General features: G+C 32.5%; 2 protein-coding genes and 1 long non-coding RNA gene across 3 annotated transcripts; all 3 read left to right on the forward strand.

The window, feature by feature from the left end:
* On the forward strand, positions 1–2446 carry LOC128189357 (uncharacterized). The gene is made up of 2 exons (XM_052860929.1): positions 1–246; positions 2031–2446. The coding sequence occupies exons 1-2, from the start codon at positions 30–32 to the stop codon at positions 2375–2377; spliced, it is 564 nt and encodes a 187-aa protein (XP_052716889.1). The 5' UTR covers positions 1–29; the 3' UTR covers positions 2378–2446.
* Positions 2447–11389: 8943 nt separating this feature from the next.
* LOC128190426 (uncharacterized) lies at positions 11390–13412 on the forward strand. Its single transcript, XM_052862470.1, has 2 exons — positions 11390–12218; positions 13282–13412. Exons 1-2 carry the CDS (start codon positions 11903–11905, stop codon positions 13374–13376), a joined length of 411 nt encoding a protein of 136 aa, XP_052718430.1. The 5' UTR covers positions 11390–11902; the 3' UTR covers positions 13377–13412.
* A 1884-nt stretch (positions 13413–15296) lies between these two features.
* LOC128190427 (uncharacterized) lies at positions 15297–17103 on the forward strand. The gene is made up of 2 exons (XR_008244355.1): positions 15297–15962; positions 16980–17103. It is a non-coding gene; the product is annotated as an uncharacterized LOC128190427 (long non-coding RNA).
* Positions 17104–24584: the final 7481 nt, after the last annotated feature.

Genomic DNA, 24584 nt, shown 5'->3' on the forward strand with positions numbered 1-24584 from the left:
GTTCTCATTAAACAAAGACACCAAGAACCATGCAGAGCGCTGTTCTTCTCCTACTCCTTCCGGTTTGTTGTGGGATGGTGATTCCACACGGTCCAACCCCTGGCCCTCCCCCCGGATGTTTTTACAACGGGAAGCATTACAGGCCCGGGGAAATCATGCACTCCAGTACGGAGGGGGACTGTGAGAGAACAATGTTATGTACAGAATACGGTCCAGTTGCCGGAGATTCCAGGGGCTGCTTTACGCGTATGTTTTTTTTATATTCCTACAAAATTATTTTAAATCTAATATCTCTATGAAGCAACCCTTGTCTATGCAAGTTTATGAAACTGAATCTGTATCAACAATGTGATTCAACATAAAATGCCATTTTTAACTAAGTCGAAATGAAAAGAACCTCTGCATCATTCCTAAACTGAGAAACAAAGATGAAAAATAAATTTGTGAATTTTTCAAAATTAATGCTTAATTAATGTTTAGTCAAAAACAACACAGTCAAAAATGGTGTTGTGTGGTACTTTTTGGCCTTGAGTGGCTAATTGTTTTTGTATGTATATATCTTAGCATTATTAATACAGTTGATAGATCTGTTGATAAAATTATTTTCAACAATTTTGAGACAAAGAAAAAAAAAAGGGAAAGAAGAAAACGGAGAGATTGAGAGAGAATAAGAGAATTATGAATACATGTATCATGTCAGAAATGTTTTACAAATAGGCATGATAAAAATATTTACGAATTATCGTCATCAGACAAGGTATATATAATTCGTGCAATTAAGTTGCTATGCCAATGGTCAGGACCTGATATATACACCAGACAAAATTGCTAACGCACCATTTAAAATAAAATTATATTTACATTCTAAAAAAATTTCAAGATGTATTTAATGTTTAAATAGGTGACCTTAATTATAAGTAAGACATTTAAATGCCCAAACGGATAAATGAATGCAATGTTAACCAAAGCGTAACTGTTCTTTAGAAATGCTCAAATCGTGCTCACACTTTTTTTGGAAAAATAAATCTTTATTTTCTTTTTTGTGTGCTCATTATTGATGCATGCATTACTAAAACCTCACAAAAAAAACCCGACGGGGTATGGCGCGTTTGACCACAGAAATGCGTGGCAGGACAGTTGGTATAGTGTCTGCAGGTGCTCCTATAGTGAGGTTAGAAAAAATGTTAATTTAACGATTACCGGTGATATTGGTCAAAACATGATGCAGCATGCTTATCTACTAAAACAATGTCATGTTTAGGTAGCCACATTGTTTAATAGGCACCACATGTCAATTGCAAGTTTGTACCGGAAATTTGTACAAACCGGAAGTGTGAGGGACCGAGCAAGAATTCCAAAGCGCCGCATAAATACTAGGCGACAAGACAGACACATCACATTTATCCAAGCAAATGGAGGCTACACCCAATATTGATATGTGAATCACATATTGGGGGGTACCAATGTTTCATAAACTGTACTCAAAGCAACTGGTCAATAATTTTGCAACAAATTCATTAATAAATCATTTTAATAGTTTATCATAATACAGATTATTTTTCATTATCTGTATTATGATAAACTATTAAAATGATTTATTAATCAATCTTTGTTGTGTTCAGATCTAAAACAAAGAAATAGTAGGTGGTGTGTTAGCATTTTTGCCTAATGTATTCTTATGCTTATACTTCTGAAGGCCATTTCTGGGGAAAATTTATGCGAGTTCTCCTCCAAAGATTCACTTGAAAATTTTAGAGTCAAAACTGTATGTGTTTATTAAGCACTTTATATATAAGTAGCATATAAATCATACATTGATATGTCATTATAACATTATTTATTTCATGAAATTTTTTAACCATTCTAAACTGGAATTCTTCGAATTAGAATAAACACAATAAATTCTAAGATTGAGGTTGAAATCTCAATTTCTATCCCTTTTCACAAAGCTCAAAAAAAGGAAACATAAAAAAAACGCATTAAAAAACATGCTCATATGTAGTCTAATTCAATGCAAATTTATTAATCAGATCATAAAAGAGCCGAGGTATCAGATGAGCCCGTTCCTTCTAGTCCTGATGAAGATGAAGAAAATCCTAAACCAGCAGTAAATTCAACAGGTCAAGGTCAAACGGGAGCCGATGAATTATATGAGCCCGTTACTTCTAATCCAGTTGAAATTGAAGAAAACCCTGAACCAGCAGCAAATTCAACAGGTCAAGTTGAAGAAAAAAGAGCCGAGGAATTAAATGATCCCGAGCTAGACACGGTGGACATAGATCAGGCAATCCCTAACAAACCAGAGGAACGGTCTATGCTAAACAATTATGACGAGACCGTCCGGGCGCTGAACTATGACGTAGAGGACCGTCCATAGACGTCATGGGGACTGCATTAATTCATTTGATTTTATTGATCGACGTAAAATAAATATTTATATAATGTATTGATTTGTTTTATAACTTGGTTTATCCTTTAAAAGGAAGATAAAAGCTTCCTAAAATTTGAAGGGCACGACCCTTAAAAATCACTGATATATAGTTTTTGAGCTTTGGTAAAACAAGTTTTTATATTTATATCCTTTAGTTCTGGTTTATGGGTAAAACAAGTTTGAATTATATCATATAATGAAAATTACACATATATAATATATTATGCTTATAATTATTATTACATGGCTTTGAGGGCGAGATACCAGAATTTTTGCACTGAGGTTGCAGTTGCATGAAAGCCCTGGAGTGTTTTGACATAAAACCCCAGGGCCTTTTGATTTACGTTTGCTTAGTTAAATTTCGAACCCGACGTATTTACTTCATATTCAGAATTATTGTAAGCAAGGATGATTTAACAATTTCGGGAGGGCAATATAATTATTTCCGGTGTGATTCAGCAATTTTCAGGGTATAAGAATAAGATTATTTTACTTGTGACATAATGAGAAAACTAATTAAAAATGTTAAATTACTAAATATAACAACACAAAATATGACATTGTATTTCAAAAAAAGGACAGCTGTACAACAATATATATATATATATATATATATATATATATATATATATATATATATATATATATATATATATATATATATATATATATTTATCAACATCTTTCGTGATATCAGACGTATTTTTGAGGTCGCAATTCATACCCAAATTATTATATGTCCCTCAGTAGTCTCTAGTATATCAGTGTATTATATTGCATTTATTTCAGCGGCTAGCTTACAGGCAACAGGTCTCATGTTGGCAAGGCAAGCTATCTGAGTAACGGGTATTTTAAAATATCTTAAATTTTGAGGTTCATTGGTTCTCCAAGACCTTACAATGAGTAAAAAGTAATATATTGCACTGCGATCATTTCCGTCATTAATGTTAAGTGCCGACGGGTGTTTTTTCCCCTTCATAACCCTTGTTCTGATGGAAAACGAAGGCCACTTAATATTAGTGTGGATTTCGTCTAGTCTCGAGTATCATATTCTTTTAATAAATGTATTAAAAGAACTGGGATCACTTCACCCATAGGTAAAAACTTTGCTTTATATATATTTTATGAATTACGAAAATTCTTGCCTTTGTAGCTTTACAAGATAGAGGTCAGGTAAGTTAGGTCCATTAACTATAAGGTTTAGTTGGTCAGTTACTTTCATTAGACCAGATCAATATGAAAAAGATTGTGAAAGTTATTTATCCAGTCCCTTTCAATTTGTTCTAAATTGTATTTTATAGAGAGTCAACAATTTTAGGCCGACCTGTTAAACGGACTAGGGATTTTGTAAACATGATTTTAATGAGCGCCAATTCATATGTCTTAAACCGTATTTGTTATTTAACAGGAGTGAAGATTAATGGGATTGTGGATGTTCTCCGGCTATTGATTATACGCTCTCCCAAAACATTGGACAAACTAGCATTACAAGAGGACATGTCAACCGAATTCCTTTTCAGGCTCAAATACTCCGATTAGATTCTTTGACTAAAGATGAAAATGGGGTATTATGGATGCTACCCTTGTATTCTCATATTTGTTTTCGTAATACAACTGAAGAAATAAGAACGGCAAACATTTGGTCAGACATATATTACGATTATGAATTGTAAAATGTGTTCATTATAACTTTGATTAATATTCTAGTGAGAACTGTTTTAATTCTCATATAAGGAACCTATTCTACCCGCTTCATATCAAAGTTTCGGTGGTCCGTCCCTTATTCCTATGGTTACCGTGCAAAAATGAACGGCGAAATATTAAATTATGGTGTTATAACGTCATTTGATGTTTCATTTATGCGCATTTTCTGTGTAGTTTTATAATGGCTACGCGGGTTACGGGTCTTGAGGCACAAAGTCCATTTTAGGGTCAACCGATCCCCCCAAAACTATTGCCTTTACAAAAAATAATGGTAATAGGGGATTGTGGGTGTTTTCCAATCAATTGTTATACCGCATGCTAACATAATAACTGTGTTATTTGCAAGTCTTCCATTTTCGCAATCGGTCTTTTCACCGTGATCTGTTTCAGTTGATTTGTCCCTTTGCCTGTTTTTAACAAACACTCTCGTCAAAATATAGGATTGTTGATGCTTTCCAGTCCTCAACACCGTTCTCCAGGTATAGCTACGCCAGTATTGTCTTTGCACTCATCCCATTTTCCAAAGGCTAGAAACATAAGTTGGATGTCTAGAAACCATAACATCTTTTGACGTTTTTTAAATAGTATTTGGTTGGGCCTATCTCCCACATTTGGAAATCCATGACCAGTCGTTGAAGATTTAAAGATCCATCAATGAGAGAGTCTCTCCTAAAGTTCACAGTCTATCATATATGCCAGGTGTATTACTGTATTGTATTGCACAATTGATGCCATCCAGTCAAAGCAAGCTGAAGGGTTTAAGTGCGGTGCGTCTCTTTTTTAGGTGCTGAGTAACTCGGGTGCCCTATTGCTATCTGTTTTTGTCCGTCGTCTTGCGTTGTGCATTAATGATGAATAAACATTTTTAACTTATTCTTAAAACTGCAAGACAAATGGTTAATATCTTTGATGTGAACATTTCAATGTAAGGTGGGACGTAATTTGTGAAGTTGATGGCTCTGTCACCCCCGGGGCGCCACAGACGGGGCCAAATATGAAAAAAAACAACTAAAATTAACATGTCCCTTTTACCCGAAAGATGCATCATACTAAATTCGAAAAGAATTGGTCATGTAGTTATTAAGAAACAGTTTTAAATTGTTCAATTATTAACACACGACACACTACGCACGGCAACAGACGAAAAATAATTGCAATAGGTCACCTGTGTGGCTCAGGTTTTAGTTTTTGAATCTTTTTTTTATCTTATCTTGCTATTTTGTATCAATGATAATATAAAATTCATATTCTGATCAATAAATTCGAACAAAAAATGGTATTTTTACAAAGAGGGAAAATATATAAAAAGGTAATGAGAAAAGAAGAAGAGAATATACATGTAACTGTAATTTGTTTTACGACCTGCAATTATTTATTGCATGAAACACTATGAAAAATTGTTTAAAGTAAGCGTAACAACAAGAAAAATTAATTTTATAAATAGACGTCCCTTAGGTGACGTAAATCGTTTTTTGGCTTTAACTGTTTAATAGCATAAAAAGAAACCACCTTTTAAATATCTTTCCTATACAACTTCTTTCAGTATTAGAATAAATGAAGTTGCTTTGCAATATTGGTTAGGGAATCAACAGGTTAGATTCACTTATAATGAATTTTAATAAACAGTTTATTTTTTAAGGTTTTTTTCTACATATGAGTTTATACTTGACCTTACGTCATTTAAGCTTCAATTAAGTTTAACTTAATTAGAGCTGTTTTTACAAGAGCTTGGACTTCGGGAAGTACGTGACGATCTCTTAAAACATTTTAGCGGTGTCACAATGAACAAAAAACACAAAACCAAACTTGTAACATGTTTCGCATTTTGTAAGGACTCGTGATCAATAACAGTTTATCATCTGTCTATAAAAGCAGACCGGTGGTACATATAAATGAAGTAATTGGCAACATAATGTGAATGCATGTGAATGTTACTGACTGTATAAAGAGATGTTATTGTGCAGTATCGGTGTTATATACTTTATATCGTATTACAATTTGAAAGACATCAACATTTGGGAATTGTTTGACGAAATACGAGCAAACTTGTCTTACAATGAGATATTGCAATATTTGGTGCCACCTGTTTTCGATCAAAAAGTAACAGAAGGAAAACTACAAATTGGTATGTTAGAATGACTAACATAACTTCCTACCTATTCTTTACCTTAGCCCCTAAATCATAAACGTTTCGTAGTAGCTTTGGCATAAACACTTTAAAGGAAATTATACCATGCCCAGTTGAGAGTTTTACAAAACTAAAATAGCAAATAAAGAAAGATAAAATTACTTTTTTATTCACCATCATAGTTTAAAATGAATATAAATTAATGAGAATATATTTTTTATTCCAGTACCACTGGCATATTGAAAAGAACAGTAAAAGAACTACAATTTTTTTTTAATCAAACAGTACTTTGTTGCGTTTTGATTTCACTCTTTATTTACACTAAAGAGAATTACAACACAGTAAATTTATTAAAGTACACTGTTTATAATAGAATTTCTGCAAATGTTTTCCACATAAACTAACACATTGACTGATTTAAAGGAGAGGGTGAATTAAGTTTTTATAACTTGTGCCCAATCTTATTGTAATATAAAATGCAAAAAAATATGTTCAAATCAGACTGATTCATACTTATAACAAGGTACCTGACAGCATACTTATTTTCATTTGTTGACTTAGTAGTACAAACGTCTGAAAGTTTTGAACAACTAAAATACATATGTCTCACCATGTATAAACCTATTTATTCCAAAATTAGACTGCAATTTTTTTTATCGTGTAAAGCTGATTGAATGAATCAATTATTCTGTTTGAAAGTAGTGTACATAATAATTCACCTTTTTTGGTTGAGAATATAGTTTCTGTTACACTTAATCTGTTTGAAGATTGAGTATTTTCAAGATAACAGCTGAGACGACATGCTGAATTAATTATAACATGTGACAGCAACCATTGATTCCTAGTTTTCCTTTATCAAGGCGGAGTTACAAGGATTTTTCTTATTCTTAACGATCTTTCACAAAGCAATATAAAAAGATGATTAATTCAACTACGGTGACACCAGGGATCCGTAAGACAATGGCAAAGATTCAACTGACCACTCTGTTTTCCACAGTTCTTATCATATGTTACTGCAATGCAGCAGTCCTTCCTCCAAAGATCGATGAAAGCTCAGTATCTCAACCTGTACCCATCCCGCCCCCATCAGGGAAGTGTGAATACAATGGGAAATATTATGACCCTGGAGTTATCGAAAAGGAGAAGAATGGTGACTGTGTGTCTGACGTCACCTGTATGGAAGGCGGTGTGATTTCGATCGGGGACTGTTTGGAAAGAATGGATAAAGGTAGGGCGATCATCATCGGCATATTTGCATAAATAATACAAAACGTTGCATTAAAAAGTTGATGTTCTGTTTTATGAGATAAACGTAAAATAAGTATCTTAAAAAAATATAATTATGATTGTCTCACAGTATTTTGCTCATTTCAGAAGTTTCTGAGTATTTAAAACGAATAGCTGAAATGTATAAACGTCACGAAACAACACCGAAAATTACCACACCACCTCCTCCCATGTACTGGTAATAAACACAGACACGGCAATAAACTGTCTGAACGATCTGTTTTCTTACTATTTTCGGCGATGTAAACCGTTGCACCAATACAAATAAGCGAAGTCATCTATTTAAGAACATTACAAATTTTTCAACATTTTATTGGTTAACATATTATTGAGTTCATACATATACATGTCGAATATTGTTTGAAACTGATCATATCTGCATGCAGATATACTTACACCTAGAATATTACCCTCTCAAATAAGCATGTCACCTAGATGTTGTTATCAACAGTAAATCTACTTAGATGCTTTTGACTAGTTCAAGAAGCAAGCTGTTTCATCCACATCGTGCTTAACTGTTGTCGTTGTCAGTAATTGACCCACATACAGTCTGGCTGCATGGTTGCAATTATTTTGAGTGGATTGTTGCACCAATGGTCACTCAGCAACAAGGTAAGGTTTGCGGCTTGCATTTTCTGATGAAATTCAAATAATTTTGCCAGTGCCGTTTTATAACTACAAAAGGTCAAAGTTCATGATTTCAATTTTCATGTTGATGAAATGTAAACAATTTCGTGAAAATATATACATTTTATATATGACTTTTATGGGGGTAACTAGTATTCATGCTTAAAAATTTTGAAAACGATGTCGCTTTTTATATCAAGATTCATTTTTATTAATTTCCGATGAACTATCTAGAGATAGCAAATAATGCAACAAAAGTCTTAATTTTACCTACTATTTTGTAAACGAAAACATCTTATTTAAAAAACTTACAAGCCCACAGACTTCAGGAAAAACGTATCTTAAAATATGTTTAATCTGAACTTTTTAAAACACAATTCAAAACAATATGATGCGGACTTCGTTTTTGTGGAAATTGATAAAATTCTTACCTCTTGAGATTCTTTCATTTAACCTACAAAACTCCACGAAATAAATAAAAAAACAAACTTAAATCAATTATGACCTCATATAAATTTAGACGTCAAAGATGAAAAAGGGTAGTTGGTGTTACGTCACAATGAAAATGTGAGATATCTCCCTGTAAGTGCAAACCTTACCTTAAGTCTGCTAAGAAGGTAACTTAAGTTTTTTTTTTCTCAAATTGAGCAAAAAACACGACTAAGATTTTTTTTGTGAAACGCAGAGATTTTAGTTTACTCAAATTTGAGAAAAAAAACCTCAAATATTTGAGAAAAAATTCAGGTTCAAGTCGAAGATTTGACCTTAGTTTTTTTTAGATCAACTAAACATGACATTTTTAACGTGAGCAAGAAACAAAGTAATCGGTACGTATTATTCTTTTCCTGTTAACTTTCTAAAGTAAAACTCAAGGTGTACATATTTTCCGGCAAGCAATTAAAGCAATATGAGCTGCAATTTTCATGCTGAAATTTTTTTTTTTTTTTTTTTACGAAAATGTTATTTTCAAGTAAAATGACAAAAATGTCATGGTTTTTAAATTTCTGTTAGCCTAATTTTTGTGGTAAAAGACATTAAGAAGCCTTAAAGCAAAAATGAATAACTGTCGTCAATACAAAAAATAATCTGCTATATACTCCTTAGAAGAGAAATCTTTCTACTGACAAAAATTAATGATTTTTTCAAATATTATTTAGCATAAAAGTTTAAGTTACATGCAGACCTAGCATACTAGCAGGTTTTTTGAAGCAAAATAAAATTCTAAAAGATACAGCTCATATTGCTTAAAATATTGTGTATTAAACAGGCAAAAATCACGTGCGTTTTATGAATCGTTAACACATTGTAGACCGTCATGCTTTGCGACTCATCCATGGATTGGAGAATCTTTTTGAAGTAAATACTGTCATATGTTGAATAATCCTATCCATATAAGGAAGTGTACCCGACCTGTTTAAGGAATAAGGAGCCATTCCTACAGAATGATGTGACATGTTCGTTGGAATGGTGATCAAGATCAATGAAGCCCGAAAGATATATGGTAGATTTGATCACTTCCAAGAGTATTTAATCATCTCATATTATTCACAGAATGATTTCTTATTACTTGAACTAAATAGTTTTTACCAAGTGCTCAAAAAGATATTAAATCATAAACATTTTTACATTATTTTTTTCATTTCGTATAGTGAAGCAAACCCGCCTTGCAATTTGGTCCTACAATTCGCGGAGAATTGCATTTTAGGACCAAAAACAGAACAAGGATAACTAAGAGACCTGCATTTTTGTAAATCATTCTCCCACAAAACATTTTGATTTTTGGCCGTTGAAAAGATAAATAAATGTGTAAATAAAATGGCACTTGTTGTGGTAATCTTGCAATAAAATTAATTATTTGCAATATATATAACAAATGGGTGTTTTTGTCATAGATTAGCGCTTAAGCAATCTTGTTATCGTTGCCCAGCTCGGCTTGTTGTTATAGACTGTCTGTTCTTTGCCCTCTCCTCTGTTTTTCAACATGGTGAAAAAAAAATATTCAATCGGAATACATCTAATAAGCCTTTAGTTTGGTTTTATCCTTTTAAACAACGGATTTATGTTTTCCTGTCTTTTATTTTTGACTTTTGGTTTGATAGAGGGAATGAAAGAATAACTTAATAACAATTTACAATTTCTAGACATTACCAAAGGTATAAATAAATAATATTATTAAGTAAACTATTAATATCATGCATGGAATCATAATCAAACAACACACAGAATGCTTCAATTTCGACTTGGTTAACATGGCCCTTTTATGTTGACTCAATACTTTATTGTCATAGAGAGTTGAGCTCTTGTAATTGACAAAGCCAAAGGGACAATTATGAACAAATGAACCAATTGAATACCAGTTAAGATGAAGTCGGAATTTTGAAGGGATACAAGACGTAATCTTGACACAAATCAAAAGGAACGAATATGTATTTTATTGACATACCTGACTTATAAATAACGAGAACTATAGCAATTATTAAAAAAAAAATAAGTAAATAAAAAACCAAGCCGTCCGGAACCATGCCAATTCCTGATATAATTTTCTCCTTCCAATTTGCGGTGGGGTAGTGACTCGACACCCTCTCCGATAGACTAAGTGTACATAGGACAGGAAACATTAGAACAAAGGGGATGTCATGCACAATAGCACGAATGGAGTGTCAATGTGAGAAACAAGTAAATCTGTGTAAATTATTACTATTTCACACCTTAAATACCAATTGTTACTCCTGAGGAACTTTAAAAATACAACTTATTGGCAGGAGAACCATTAATGCATCACTCAAAGGAAGTGGAGGCAATGCTAGCATCTTACGATCCAGACACGACGAGATTTAAACTGCCACATCCCACCAACCAGAAGGATGGGGTCGGTAATAGCGCCAACTGAGACCGGGTGTTGGACTTAAATGAGAGAAGAGTTCATTGATGTGATTAACTTTCACTATTCTAATGATGTGACAAAACATAGAATCAGAATTTATATCTGCTTTATACTAATAATGGTTTCAATTAAGAGCACACTGATGGTGGATAAAATTGTTTAATTTGTCATAAAAAAGAAACCAAAATACGAAAAAAAGGAACAATCACTTGAAATCAGAGAAAACTATGTTTGAAAGTATCAAATAGTAAAAAAACAACCGAAAAACAAAGAAAGACAACCAACATTATATAGCAGCAATATTTTAACGAAGTATCAATGAATGAATGAATGAATGAATGAATGAATGAATGAATGAATAATGGTATATTTACTATCAAATTGTATATCAACATTAATCACCATAGTTTAATTTTATCTAGGTAAACTGTTTTTACTAATATTTCGGCATAAAAGAACTCAGACCGATTCATTTTTATCACAAAGTACTTTACAGTATACTTATTTTCATTGGTTGAAAATATTCTCACCACGTATGAACCTATTTATTCCAACGTAATACTATTACTTTTTTCTAACCGTTTAAAGCTAATTATATGGAATAATTATTTCGTTTGAAGAAAGTATGTACACAGATGTTTATCTTTGTTCAGAATACAATTTTTTCTGTTACACATAATCTGCTTGATGATGGAGTACTTTTAAGATATCAGCTTAGTTGGCATGCTGAATTAATTATTACATGTGACACAAATCACTGATGCCTCATTTATCTTTTTTAAGGCGGGGTTACAAGTATTTTTCTTTTTTACAACGATTCTTCACAAAGCAATAAAAGGAGATGATTAATTCAACTACGATGATACCAGGGAACCGGAGGACAATGGCAAAGATTCTGACAACTCTCTTTACCACATTCCTCATCATCTGTCACTGCAATGCAGGAGTCCTTCCTCCAAAGATCATTCTAGGCTCAATATCTCCATCGGTACCCACCCCGCTCCCATCAGGAAAGTGTGAATACAATGGAAAATATTATGATCCTGGAGTTATCAAAAAGGAGAAGAATGGTGACTGTGTGTCTGACATCACCTGTATGGAAGGCGGTGTGATTTCGATCGGGGACTCGTCCGGCTGCTGGGGAAGTATGGATAAAGGTAGGGGAGATCATTATCGGCTTCATGCATCACCCTGTGCAGACTTGGCAATGTTTCTGGTCAAAAGTTTTACATTTCAAATTATTTATTGAAAGATATTGCAAATCTATAACTGTAACATTGTGTTTTGCATAAAATAAACAAAACATATACAGAACGTCGCATTAAAAATAAAGTTATATGTCAATTATAAATAAGGCGAAAATGCATATTCTTGTTTGCTTACAAAAGTTACTAATATGCCGTAAATAACAATGCTGAATTCATTAGCGTTACAAGGGTATAGAAATTTAATAAATAAGAATTATGCATTTTCCTGCCAGGCCTTTTGAATATAAATCTATTACGTAATTTATCGATATCTCATTTAGACTAGTATACAAACTGCAATATTGACGTGTCAAGAGGGACGATTACAATTTCTCCTATATAACATAAATTGATGATAACAGAAACAAAGTGTGTAACAATCAGGGACGTATATGCTATCCTGGAACACTGACGCATATATATGTCTTTTCCCATTAGAGCTTTTTTATTCGTATGAGTTTTAGCCTCTTTAAAATGGGCAAGAATAAGGGTATCGTCATTGACAAACGTAAAACACAAAAATACATGATGTCATTTTTCAACAACTGTATTAAACATAGAAGTATAAAAGTCTTATCTACTGCATAAATTGTTTTGGGCATATACACAACCGTGTTATCTATTTCATTTATCCAACAATAACAACATCTAATTTACCGCGGATTTTCACGATAAGTTTGATTAAGTTCTTACTTCATCAATATTCATTAGTAACAGTAGAATTGTTAATTTTTTGTTATTAAAATAAACCATTGCAAGCATTTTAAGCGTTTTATTTCATACCTTTCGACAGTTTTATTTTAGGCAAACAAATTTTGTTTTAATTTAGTGTATAGCATTTGAGAAAAACGTAAAAGAATTTTTCCAGCAGAAAAAACAGAATTGCTTAATTACAGTCCTAAAAAGTAATAAATCATGAAAAGATACTTGTATATGTCATTGTTTTCACTTGGGTATATATTACTTATTTCAGAAGTTGCTGAGCTTTTGAAACGCATAGCTGATATGAGTAAAAATCACGAAACTACGCCCAAAATTACCACACCCCTTCTTTTCATGTACTGGTAACAAACATCGAAACGGCAATAAAATCTCTGATCATTCTGTTTTATTATTATTTTGGGCAATGCAAACTGTTGCACTAATACGAATAAACAAAGTGATCACTACTAGAACAAACCAATTTTTTTTATTTCAACATTTCGATGGTTAACAAATTATTGACTTAATACATGCACAATCAAATATTGTTTGAAAGTTATCCTATCGGCATGCACATTGTACACCTAGCATAATACCATCTCAAATTAGCATGTCACCTAGATGGCCTTGTTATTAACAGTACATCCTTTTAAGATGCTTTTGACTAGATTAAGAAGCAAGCTGTTGTCATTTCATCCACATCGTGCTTAACTGATGTCAGTTATTGACGCATGCACAATCTGGCTGCATGGTTGAAATATTTTTGAGTTGATTGTTGCACCAATGGTAACTCGGCAACAAGGTAAAGTTTATACATGTACCAATGAAGATAAAAATATTAGAATCAGCGTGTCTTCGATGTACCATCTGTATGTTTATTTGTCTTCAGTTAACAGTGAAAAAGGAGTGATAAAAAAAATCATCAATAGGTAAACAATGGTCTATAGGATGTATCATTGCACTCCATAGCAATTCATTACAAAGGTTTACAAAGGTATAATATGATAAACATACATAACCAGCACTCCCTACCTCCTTCTGAAGACTCCTGGCCACGGTCCCAGTCATAAACAGCGGCAGATGTTGACATGTTGATGGATGATGACAGAGGCGCTCTCTGTCTAGCTGTCAGCCTCAGACTCAAAATGGAAGTTATCAGCAACATGTTTTGCATAGTATGAAATGAGTATGAATATTGATATTTATGTCAGTCTATAATTTATTAATTTACAAAGTTAATTGCCTTTGGTATATCACCATTGCATACTAAGTAACTTCTGTCGTGTCCCTTAAAGCTTAATGAATTAAAATTTTTAACTTGATGATGTAAGATAGCTCAAATAATCAAGGCACTATTTAACCTTTAGAAAAAAAATTAAACATTTTTAAATTAAAAAGCTTATGGACACACTGCTACTCACACAAACAAACAAAATAGATGCATATTAATTCACACATAATAACATTCGTTTTCTCCAAATAAAGATATATTAAGTCAAAAGAAAAATCGAATTATGAGCAAAAGAATATAAAAAAAGAATTCTATTTAATTAAACAATTGAATAATGGATACAGGGAGTACATGTGTTTAATGTTCATAATAAAACCTTTTCTTGCTTTTTGACAAAATTTTATTTCAGCTGAAGAGCGAGCTGGAAAAACATTTAATACAAATCTATAAAATGTAATCATTGAAGTTGAATGCTATAATACTCTCGATACAAGTATATTCAGGTTACTGTAAATAACGTGAACTGATTACTTTTCTTAAAAGAATAATCAAATTCTTAAAAAATAAACAAATTCTTAACGAATACTAGTAATCAAATTCTCTGCCATACTAGCATACAAATAATTGTAACGAACAATAACATTAATATTACTCTGAAAGACACTCTCTAAACATGCCCCAAAAAACACCGAAATTATTATCAGATTAGCACTAAATTGTAAAGCGACGGTCGCAATGTCCCATGTAAACGCGAACAATTCTGGCAAATGGTCAAATGTTACACATGTGTTTTAAAAAGTATAATTTAGCAAGTTTTGCAATTAAAACATATGCTAAAACAACTTTACAAAACTAAATAGTTTTTTAAACATCTACAACATCCAAAGCTTTTGTTGATAAGCTTAATAAGGAAAACAGGATCAACAAAAAATTCTAATCCTGGCACATTTTCCTTGAATTCATTAAAATGGTACAGAATTTGATTATAATTGTTTGCAATTTTAAAACATATATAACCCTAAAAAAACAGCTTGTTAAATTTCTATTTGTTCAAAAGATATAACGAGAATCTGTTTGTGCCGATTGTTTAAAATACTTTTTGTATTATTTATGATTATGTCACATTATGTTAAAGCTTGACACGTTACCCACTATTTTTATGTCGATAAGATGTATACACGTATTTTGCGCATTAATGCAGCAACAATATTTTGATTAGACTTTAGTGACGAAAATGTCTTCGATTTTTAATATTTTAATCAAAGTATGTTCACCTCGGTAAGATTTATTGGACCAACAGCTGCTGTTCTCTTCATGATAACAGAGGACGTATTCTAAAAGCTTTCAAAACTGTCAGTCATGTGGACGGCACATGTTATAAATAACACCAACAAGGAAAGTTAGCTTAAGACTTGCATAATATACTGGAGAAATGAAAACCTACGTTATTTTTGTGATTCTTGTGATTCACTGCTACTCAGTATCCGCAGTACCTTTACCGTTCCCTCTTGGCCCCCAGGGCTGTGAATACCAGGGGGAACTGTTCGCTCCAGGAGATTCGATTCCAGGTCTTTTTAGCCGGGATGGAGACCGCTGTTCCGGAGCAACCTGCACTGAGACGGGGAGGGGACAGTATATGATGATAAACTGGGAAAGTCCGGATTGTCCAACAGAAAGACCGAAAGCCAACAAACCTTAAATTCTTATAAACTATTCGAAAGGTAAATATTCGCATTTAGTTTCAGTCAGTCTCAAACACATAGTAAAATTGATTTATTTTAAATGATGAATAAAAAAAAGATAAGGCCAGATCGTCATTTCATTTCAGAACTTACTCGCCAAATAAAGTCAGCATGGCATATTTAACAGAGGCTAGAACAAATTAAGTGTCAATATTATCATTCATTATAAATTATGGTTATTTATAGTTATGTTTGCTTCAACAACCTTTTATTAAAACATTTTAAAAGCAAATAAACACTGAATTGTTGATTAATATTTGTCTCAGTTTTCATTGTGTTCAAGGTTACATAAAGTCGTAACATAACATATTCTTTATTCATGAGCGGAACGTAAGAAAAATTAATGAGCGAGTTAAAATAGTTTGAGAAGGTTTTTTCAGCTTTTTCATGTCAAAGCATACATAAACAGTTTATTTCCAGGTTTTGTTATGTAATTACACTAAATAAAAAATAAGCAACAGCGACGTTCTTTCTTCTCATTTTCACACATAGAAAATGAATTTTAAAAACAAACCTCCTCTCGACTTTTTTGCTGGCAGTGAAAAAAATGGTAGTTAATTGTTTTTCTTCTCATTTTTAAAGCATCTTATCGCTACCAACCCATCCACCCACCACGCAATGAAAAATTTGTTAACTGGACGACTTTCTTTTACCCTTTTCGAAATTTACTTCTTATTGTTCTGAGAATATGTATTATTAGCAACAAGAGTAACTTACCATCAACTAAACAGCATGAATAAGAAGAGCGAAGGAAAATAAGCGTTACCATAAATACCGAGCGCTACAATTTTTTAATGATCGTTAAGTTAGAAAAATTTCTGCATGAAAAGTATACAGAAATTCTGTTAAAGAGAAATTTTATACTTCTCTTAATCAAAAAAAACTTTAAACTGTATAGATCCATTACATTGTGATGATATAGTGGTTAAAGCTTGTAAATATATTGTACACAATGCAAAACTATTGATGTTGACTTCAAACTCCCTTGTTTTTCAGATGCATATACTTGTATATTGGAGGGAAATCACCGACCAGATATATTGATTGTAGAAGTTACGATATGATGTACAAATTAATCGTATATTTGGAGAAAATAAACACTTATTTTTATTAAAATACGGATCTTTGATCTGATTTTAAAGTCGCTTTGGTTTAAAAAAATGTATATTAATACAAATAGTTTCTAAAGGAAAGGATCGAAAACGAGTTTATATTAAATTATATGTCTTTCATTGATGGAACATGTAATAATTGTCAAGAAATTATAACCGATACAAAATAATAAAGTCGAATAAATGCATAAAAAATATCCCTTTAATATAGATAGATTTATGACTGCAAAAACATGAAAAAGACAAAAATCTTCTATCTCATATTATGAGTTTGCTCGAATCTAAAGAGTAATAGAATATATGATGCGTTTAAGAAAACATGTATGAAATTAGCAAACGTTAATTCTACCATGTGAGTAAAGAAAAAGCGAAAATATTTAATCTTTTATTTGATAAGAAACACATGACAAGTTTCTTGTCTGCTGTTTTGATCATTGTAATGGTCACTGTTACGTGCATTATCTTAATCAATAAATATCAATATAATTATACCCGCACTTTCCAAAGAAAGTTCGGGTATATTGTTGTTACCCTGTTCCGTCCGTCCGTCCGTCTGTCACGTTTTACTTTCTCAAACTGCTCTTACATCTTATAAACCAGCAAACTTAACTCTTGGAGTTTGATTTGGGGTATCATGTTGTTTTGTAAAAAGGTTTCAAAAATTCTCTGTTAGTCCTGGGGGTCAAATAATTGGTAAAAATGACGTTTTTTTTCACAAAAAACCTTCTTCCTCGAACTCCTCCTACATTTTCAACAGTAAACAAATCATCTTTTGGAATATCTTTTAGGGTATCCTATAGATTCGCAATAAGGTTTCGAAATTTTCAATTTTGTCCTGGGAACAGAACTCCTCTTACAACTTTTGGAGTAGCTACGTCATCTCTTGGGATATAATTGGGGCTGTCCTATAGATGTGCAATAAGGTTTTAAAAATTTAAATTTCATCCAGGGAGTCAAATAGTAGCAGAAAATTGACGTTTATCACTAAAAACAAAAACATTGATCCAAGAGCTCCTCTTATGATTTAATGGATAGACACATCATATCTTGGGATATGATAGGGACTGTTCTATAGATGTGTAGTAAGGTTTTAAAAATTTAAATTTCATCCAGGGAGTCAAATAGTAGCAGAAAATTGACGTTTATCACTTCAAAAAAACATAGATCCTAGAACTCCTTTTATGATTTAATGGATCGACACATCATATCTTGGGATATGATAGAAACCGTTCCATAGATGTGCATTACGGTTTTGAAAAATTAAATTTAACCCTGAGGCCCATTACCTACATACCTTTTGATGCCCTTTAAGGATCAAGAATATATATGGTTATGGGGTGGGGATCTCAACCGTTTTCGAGATATTCGTGTACTTCCTGTTCGAGGGGGGTCAAGACCACCCCCGGGGCCCATGACCTACACACTGTTTGATGCCCCTTGACACAAGGAACAAGAATATATATGGTTTAAGGGTGGGGATCTCAACTGTTTTGAAGATATTAAAGGACTTTCTGTTTGAGGGGGTCAGGACCACCCACAGAGCCCATGACCTACATAACATTTGATGCCCCTTGACATCAGAAGCATGAATATATATGGTTTAGGGGTCATGATTATAACAGTTTCTGAGTTATATGGTAATTTCAAATTCCTGGGGGGGGGGGGGGATGACCCCAGGGGTCAGATCTAATAAACCCTATATATTGCCAGCAACAGTCAGTATATGAATATTAAAACCCTATATTATTATCTTTGTCCGTTTTCAAGTTACCATTTACAATAGAGTCTACGATTCTTCCTACAAGGTTCAATGTTAGACCCCACCCCCTTTTGATCCCCCTCCCCCTGAAAAGTGGTTGTCTAACCCAAAATGAGATAAATCAAACCAGGGTGTACAACTAAATATGCAGGCCTATCATGTCCTAGAGTTTTGTACAATTCTGTTCAGCCATCTCTGAGAAACAAGTTCAGAGCGGGAAAGAAGAAAAAGAAGAAGACGAAGAATAATAATACATGTATTAAGAACCATACAAAAACAATAAGTCTCAAAATTTCATTCGGGAGACTTAATAATAAAGATTAAATAGAGATAGGATCATCAAACATCAATAATTTAAAGATAATTGACAATTTGTGATTCTAAGGGGGTCAGGATGACCCCTTAGGGTCATGACTTACATGCCATAATGATCTGATTTGCCCCTGACCTAAGGAGGAATAATATCTTTGGATTAAGGGGATCTCAGTGTTTTTAATGATATTTGATAATTTCAGGAAGAGCACTATAAATATATATATATATATATATATATATATATATATATATATATATATATATATATATATATATATATATATATATATATATATATATATATATATGAAATGCCCTGAACAAAGAAACAATAATATAATATGTACATGATATATGATTCAATTTAATAACCCAGATATAGATCAGTCATCTATGTTTTGTAATACTTCCTATGTATATATACATGTATTAGTTTGTGTTTTGTTCTATACTATTCATGTTCATGACTGTATTATGGCTTAGTCTTATTTGAAATTACATTAAAAAATTGTCAAATATATGACTTGGAACCCCCACCCCCAAACAAACTCAAATATAAACTTCTCCCCCCCCCCTTAATTGTCGAATGATCTATTAAAATCAAAATATAATTTGGGTGTCTAAAAACTTTGATAAACTGGTAAAAAATGTTATTCTTAAAAAAAATTACATTAAACCTTGCAATAATTGACAAATGATCTATTGAGATATGATCAGAGGTCATATTTCTACCTTGGGATCAATAACTAGTATTCATTGACAAGTTAAAATTAATAACAATAAATGATTCAAATTATAAATGTTTATACTCCACATTCACTCCCCCTTTCTAACCTGGTTCTAAAGATTCAGTCTTTTTAATACATTCTTATATGTGTGCAGTAGCAAATTTTAAATCATTTCTTGATTGTTTTTTCTCTTCTGATGCACATTAACATTTTGGAAATTGCTTAATTCAATTTTTTAGATTTATAAACAAATTGTTATATGCATGTGTTTTCGCCTATTCGGGGCAATTGTAAAGTCTCCTAAACAAAGCATGCAGTGACATCATTAGGCTAGGAATTACCCACATGGATCAAACACTACTGTAACATATGAATAAGATAAAATACTTTATTATTTCTAGTTCTAGAATGTCAGGGTGTCTCACTTAGGGGGCATAATCTATATACAATTTCACGCGCAATGACACAAAGAGCAAGAATAAATTATATGGTTTAGGGATGAGGATCTCAGATCTCAGAAGTTAACAAAATATACAGTGTATCATCATTTCCTATTTCTTAAAGGGGGGTTAAAGACAACACCTGGGGGTCATTAATGTACTTTACACCATTTGATGTATCATAATGACGTTAGAAGATATTTTGTAATTCCTGTTTCGTGCGGTCAGAACAGTCCCATAAGGTCATGACCTACATTGTATTTGATGCATTATAATACATTAAGAAAGAAATACTCCTTCCTTCCTTCCTATTATAACTCATATAAAAATGATAAGTGTCCACACTTACTTACATGTAATACACAAATTTAATAAGATATTGTTGGTCAAGATGGGGTCAACTCAATAGTGCAAGTCTGACAATTAAATGAAAAAAATAACTTTTGCAACTAAAATGACAGAAACTTTACAAATGCAATAGGATAGGTAACAATGATAAGCTTATTTAAATATTAAAAGATGATGATACAGTATGCTGTCAAAGGGAGATCACATTTAGAAAGTGAAAGTAGAACTTATGTATGTTAGCTGGAATCTCATTATATTGTGCTACTGCTACTACATATGTATTATGCTTACCTATATTGGTCAACATCATAATGATAATCCAATAAAAACACAATAATGAATTCCTTTAGCTGATCTTAACTAATCCTTTTCTGCATATCGAAAACACAGACATGTATGTATACACGTGAACCCATCTTATCGAAGAGCTGGGTAAAACTAGTACCCGCTAATGAGACCTGCAGGTCTGTTTTGTGTACGTAACCTCAGACAAATATCAGTTATTTGTACATGCATGTACTTTTATGACCTATTCTTCAAATCCACTTGCACTATTTTATTAGGTAAATAACAGCTTTAAGGTGGTGCATGACACCTGCATATTGTGATCGATGTATACTTCCTATTGAGATAAACAATAAAGTATATTAAATATTAATTAAATATTTACCCCCCCCCCCCCCAATAATGTTATCTAACATTGAAGCGCAATGGGTTAGAGCGTTTACATGTCTGTAAGAGCATTGGGGTCCAAGGTGTATTTTTGGTAATTTTACAAATGATATAAATGAATTTTCATGGGGGGGGGGGGGGGGGGTCTGGACCCCTCACTCCCACCCCTTCTTTAAATCTGTGCACACGATGATGTAGGTACATCGAAGCAAATCTAAAACCGGCAACCGCCACGGGGAGGGGGCATAATTTATTTTCAATTTTGTTTGTAATAAATATGTAGACCGTTATACTTTCTATGACATGAAATGTTAAGATTATTGATTAACTGAAAATTCACTGCAAACAGTTCAACCCCAAATTGCACATAAAGTGCTGCCCATGTGTATTATCATATGGGAAGGGATCTCATCCTTCAGTTATAATTATAAAATTATAACTTTTAAATGTATTACCGGAGTTTGCATGTGGCCTTCATTTTTAATTAAACTGGTACAAAACAGTGTTATTTAGGGGCAAACACTTGGTGTGGATATTACTGTCTAATGACAGCATCTACTTTTTATTTTCCTTGTCGATGTCAAAATATTGCGTTTTATTACATACTTAGTAATAAATACAGGTTTCTTGCACATGTGATACAGATGACATCACAAAATCCGTATCGGCCTCCGGGGCTGATACAGGTTATCAGCCCTCCAGGGCTGATACGGATCCGTATCACACCCCTTGCGGAACCTCTGCCTTTTTTCGCTTCGGCATTTTTGCATGTTTACAGACGAAAAATAAAACATTTCCAAATACAGTCGACATTTTTAAGTGCAGTTGAAACTTCAAATGCTAGCAAATGTTTTAAAGCAGTCAACTTTTAAAACCTGATAAAATTCCGTCCTGTAGCTTCATGTTTGTTAAAACAAGAACTCATATTTTTATTAAATACGTGTACATGTCCATACTTTTTTCAAATGATATGAATAATCAATTTGTTCAAGTTGATGGGTTTTCTTTTTAAATTTATTACTAAGTATGTCATGTAGCTTCATGATTGTTAAAACAAGAAGAACTCATATTTTTATTAAATACATGTACATGTCCATACTTTTTTCAAATGATATGAATAATCAATTTGTTCAAGTTGATGGGTCTTCTTTTTAAATATATTACTAAGTATGTAATAAATATAATAATAGATACCCTTTTCCCTCGACCAATATCAACCCTCGGGCTGATATTGGAGTCTCGGGCTAATACAAGCTGTGATATGGAAAAGGGTATGTATTATTTTCTATATATCCTCTATCCAAATCACAAATCAAACACAAAGTCCATGCTAAACTGTGATGAATGCTTCTCGGTTTATAAAGCGTAAACTGCACAAACCATTTTATATCGTATAAAACAAATAAATATTGAATTCATTGCTTAATGCATAAATGCAGTATGAAATGTAAATGCATAGAAAAATATTTTTAGAAAACACATTATCTCAAGTACTGTGTGGGCTACCTAACAAGGCGGAGTTTGAATTTTAAAGACGTATGCGAGTAACATAAGCAAGGTAAATGGTTTTATAGACATATCCGGCTTATAAAACAAACGAACTGCTGTGCTACTTCACCCAACAAACAAATTAAACTAGAACCATGTAGGGCACTTTCCTTTCAACATCATTTACGGTTTGCTGTTGGAAGACAGTTTCCTCGGTTAAAGGCAAGTGCTAATATTGTTAAAAACATAAAACTTGGATGCAATTTACACATATACAAATAGTCAACATTTAATCAATGTGTATTGTGGATCAAATTGTCTTCTGTCCAAATTTAATCCCAAAGCTGTTTAAGCTGTATGGAGATTTTTTCTTGCATGATGCTCCCGAATATAAATCTTATTAAATAAATTTGTTCTTCTGTATAACATACAAACTTGAGTGTAAATTATTTTTGCAACTAAATATACATTTGGTATGCATGGGAAAAAAATCGTCGGATACTGACAACCAGTCTCCTATTCCCTTACCAACAACAGGCTTGTCCACTGATATGTCTCTTTCTCATGTGGTACATTGTGTGTATGATTTTTAAAATATCGTTATTATTTTGATGTAATAACTATGTTGAACAAAATTTGTTTCCTATTATTTTGTGGTCAAATGCTGTCGGCAAAAATCTCTTTTTTATTTTTGTCAAAAAGCTACAGTAACAGTGTATGCTGAAAACCATTCACTTACACAATATCGCCAAATTCTAAATAAAATTTCCTTTGTATTATTTCATAATGGACAAATTGTATGATATTATAATAGATGTTTTTAGTTTTATCCCTTCGTGCAACTTGTTGCGGAGGAGATACATTGTTTCTTGCTGGGTGTGTTTGTGGGCGTGTTTGTGTTAAATGCAACAGTTTGAAACTGTAGATTCCCAACTTCAAGTTGATTTATGTCTTAATAGTGAAGAGTTGATGCATTTCAAATTTTATGTACGAGTTAATAATAGAACACATTCAAAGGATTCACTGTAATGTTGTGACATATTTTAAGGAAAACATTTAGATACACGTCTTGTTCATGTTTTTTACCCTTTTTTTCCTTAAACGGGAGCCTAAATTTTCTGAATTAATAAACTGTCGGACGAGACACATTTTAAAACAAAAGTGGTCATATACTCTCTAAACCATGGTCTATCATTTGGTTTATATGGATTTTGTTTTACGAAATTGCATTTTAAGCGGATGCAACAATGCCACCACGGCACTGGCATAATTACTTGTATCCGACTGTTTTATTTTCATTAAAAAATGATTCATTTAAATTGATTTCCTCGTATATCTTTTAAATTTTGATCTTAGAAAGCATATGTAACAACTAAAACGATATAGCACAGAAATAAACCCGTTTTGTTGTTTATACCAGACAACTGTCTAAAGAACGACCTCAAATGATTTATTTATCAAAAATATGTTGAAATTAAATGGATTTGGAATAAACAAAAAAGAAAGGCATACTGTGTCTGATAAACTATTTTTGTCCTGTTGCATTATATAGAAATCCTTTCACAGCCATAAAACAAGCTTGTGTTTGTCAAAACGCTATATAAACAAGCATTCTGAGAGTATTGCATAAGCAATACACGTCCCCTACCGGTTTGTAGAAATTTATGAAAACAATGCATTGTTATGCAGAATATCATTTCTTACCGTCTTTTGTACCCCGAATCAACAGACCAACCCGA

This window comes from Crassostrea angulata, chromosome 6 (genome assembly GCF_025612915.1).
Source record: "Crassostrea angulata isolate pt1a10 chromosome 6, ASM2561291v2, whole genome shotgun sequence".
NCBI lineage: Eukaryota > Metazoa > Mollusca > Bivalvia > Ostreida > Ostreidae > Magallana > Magallana angulata.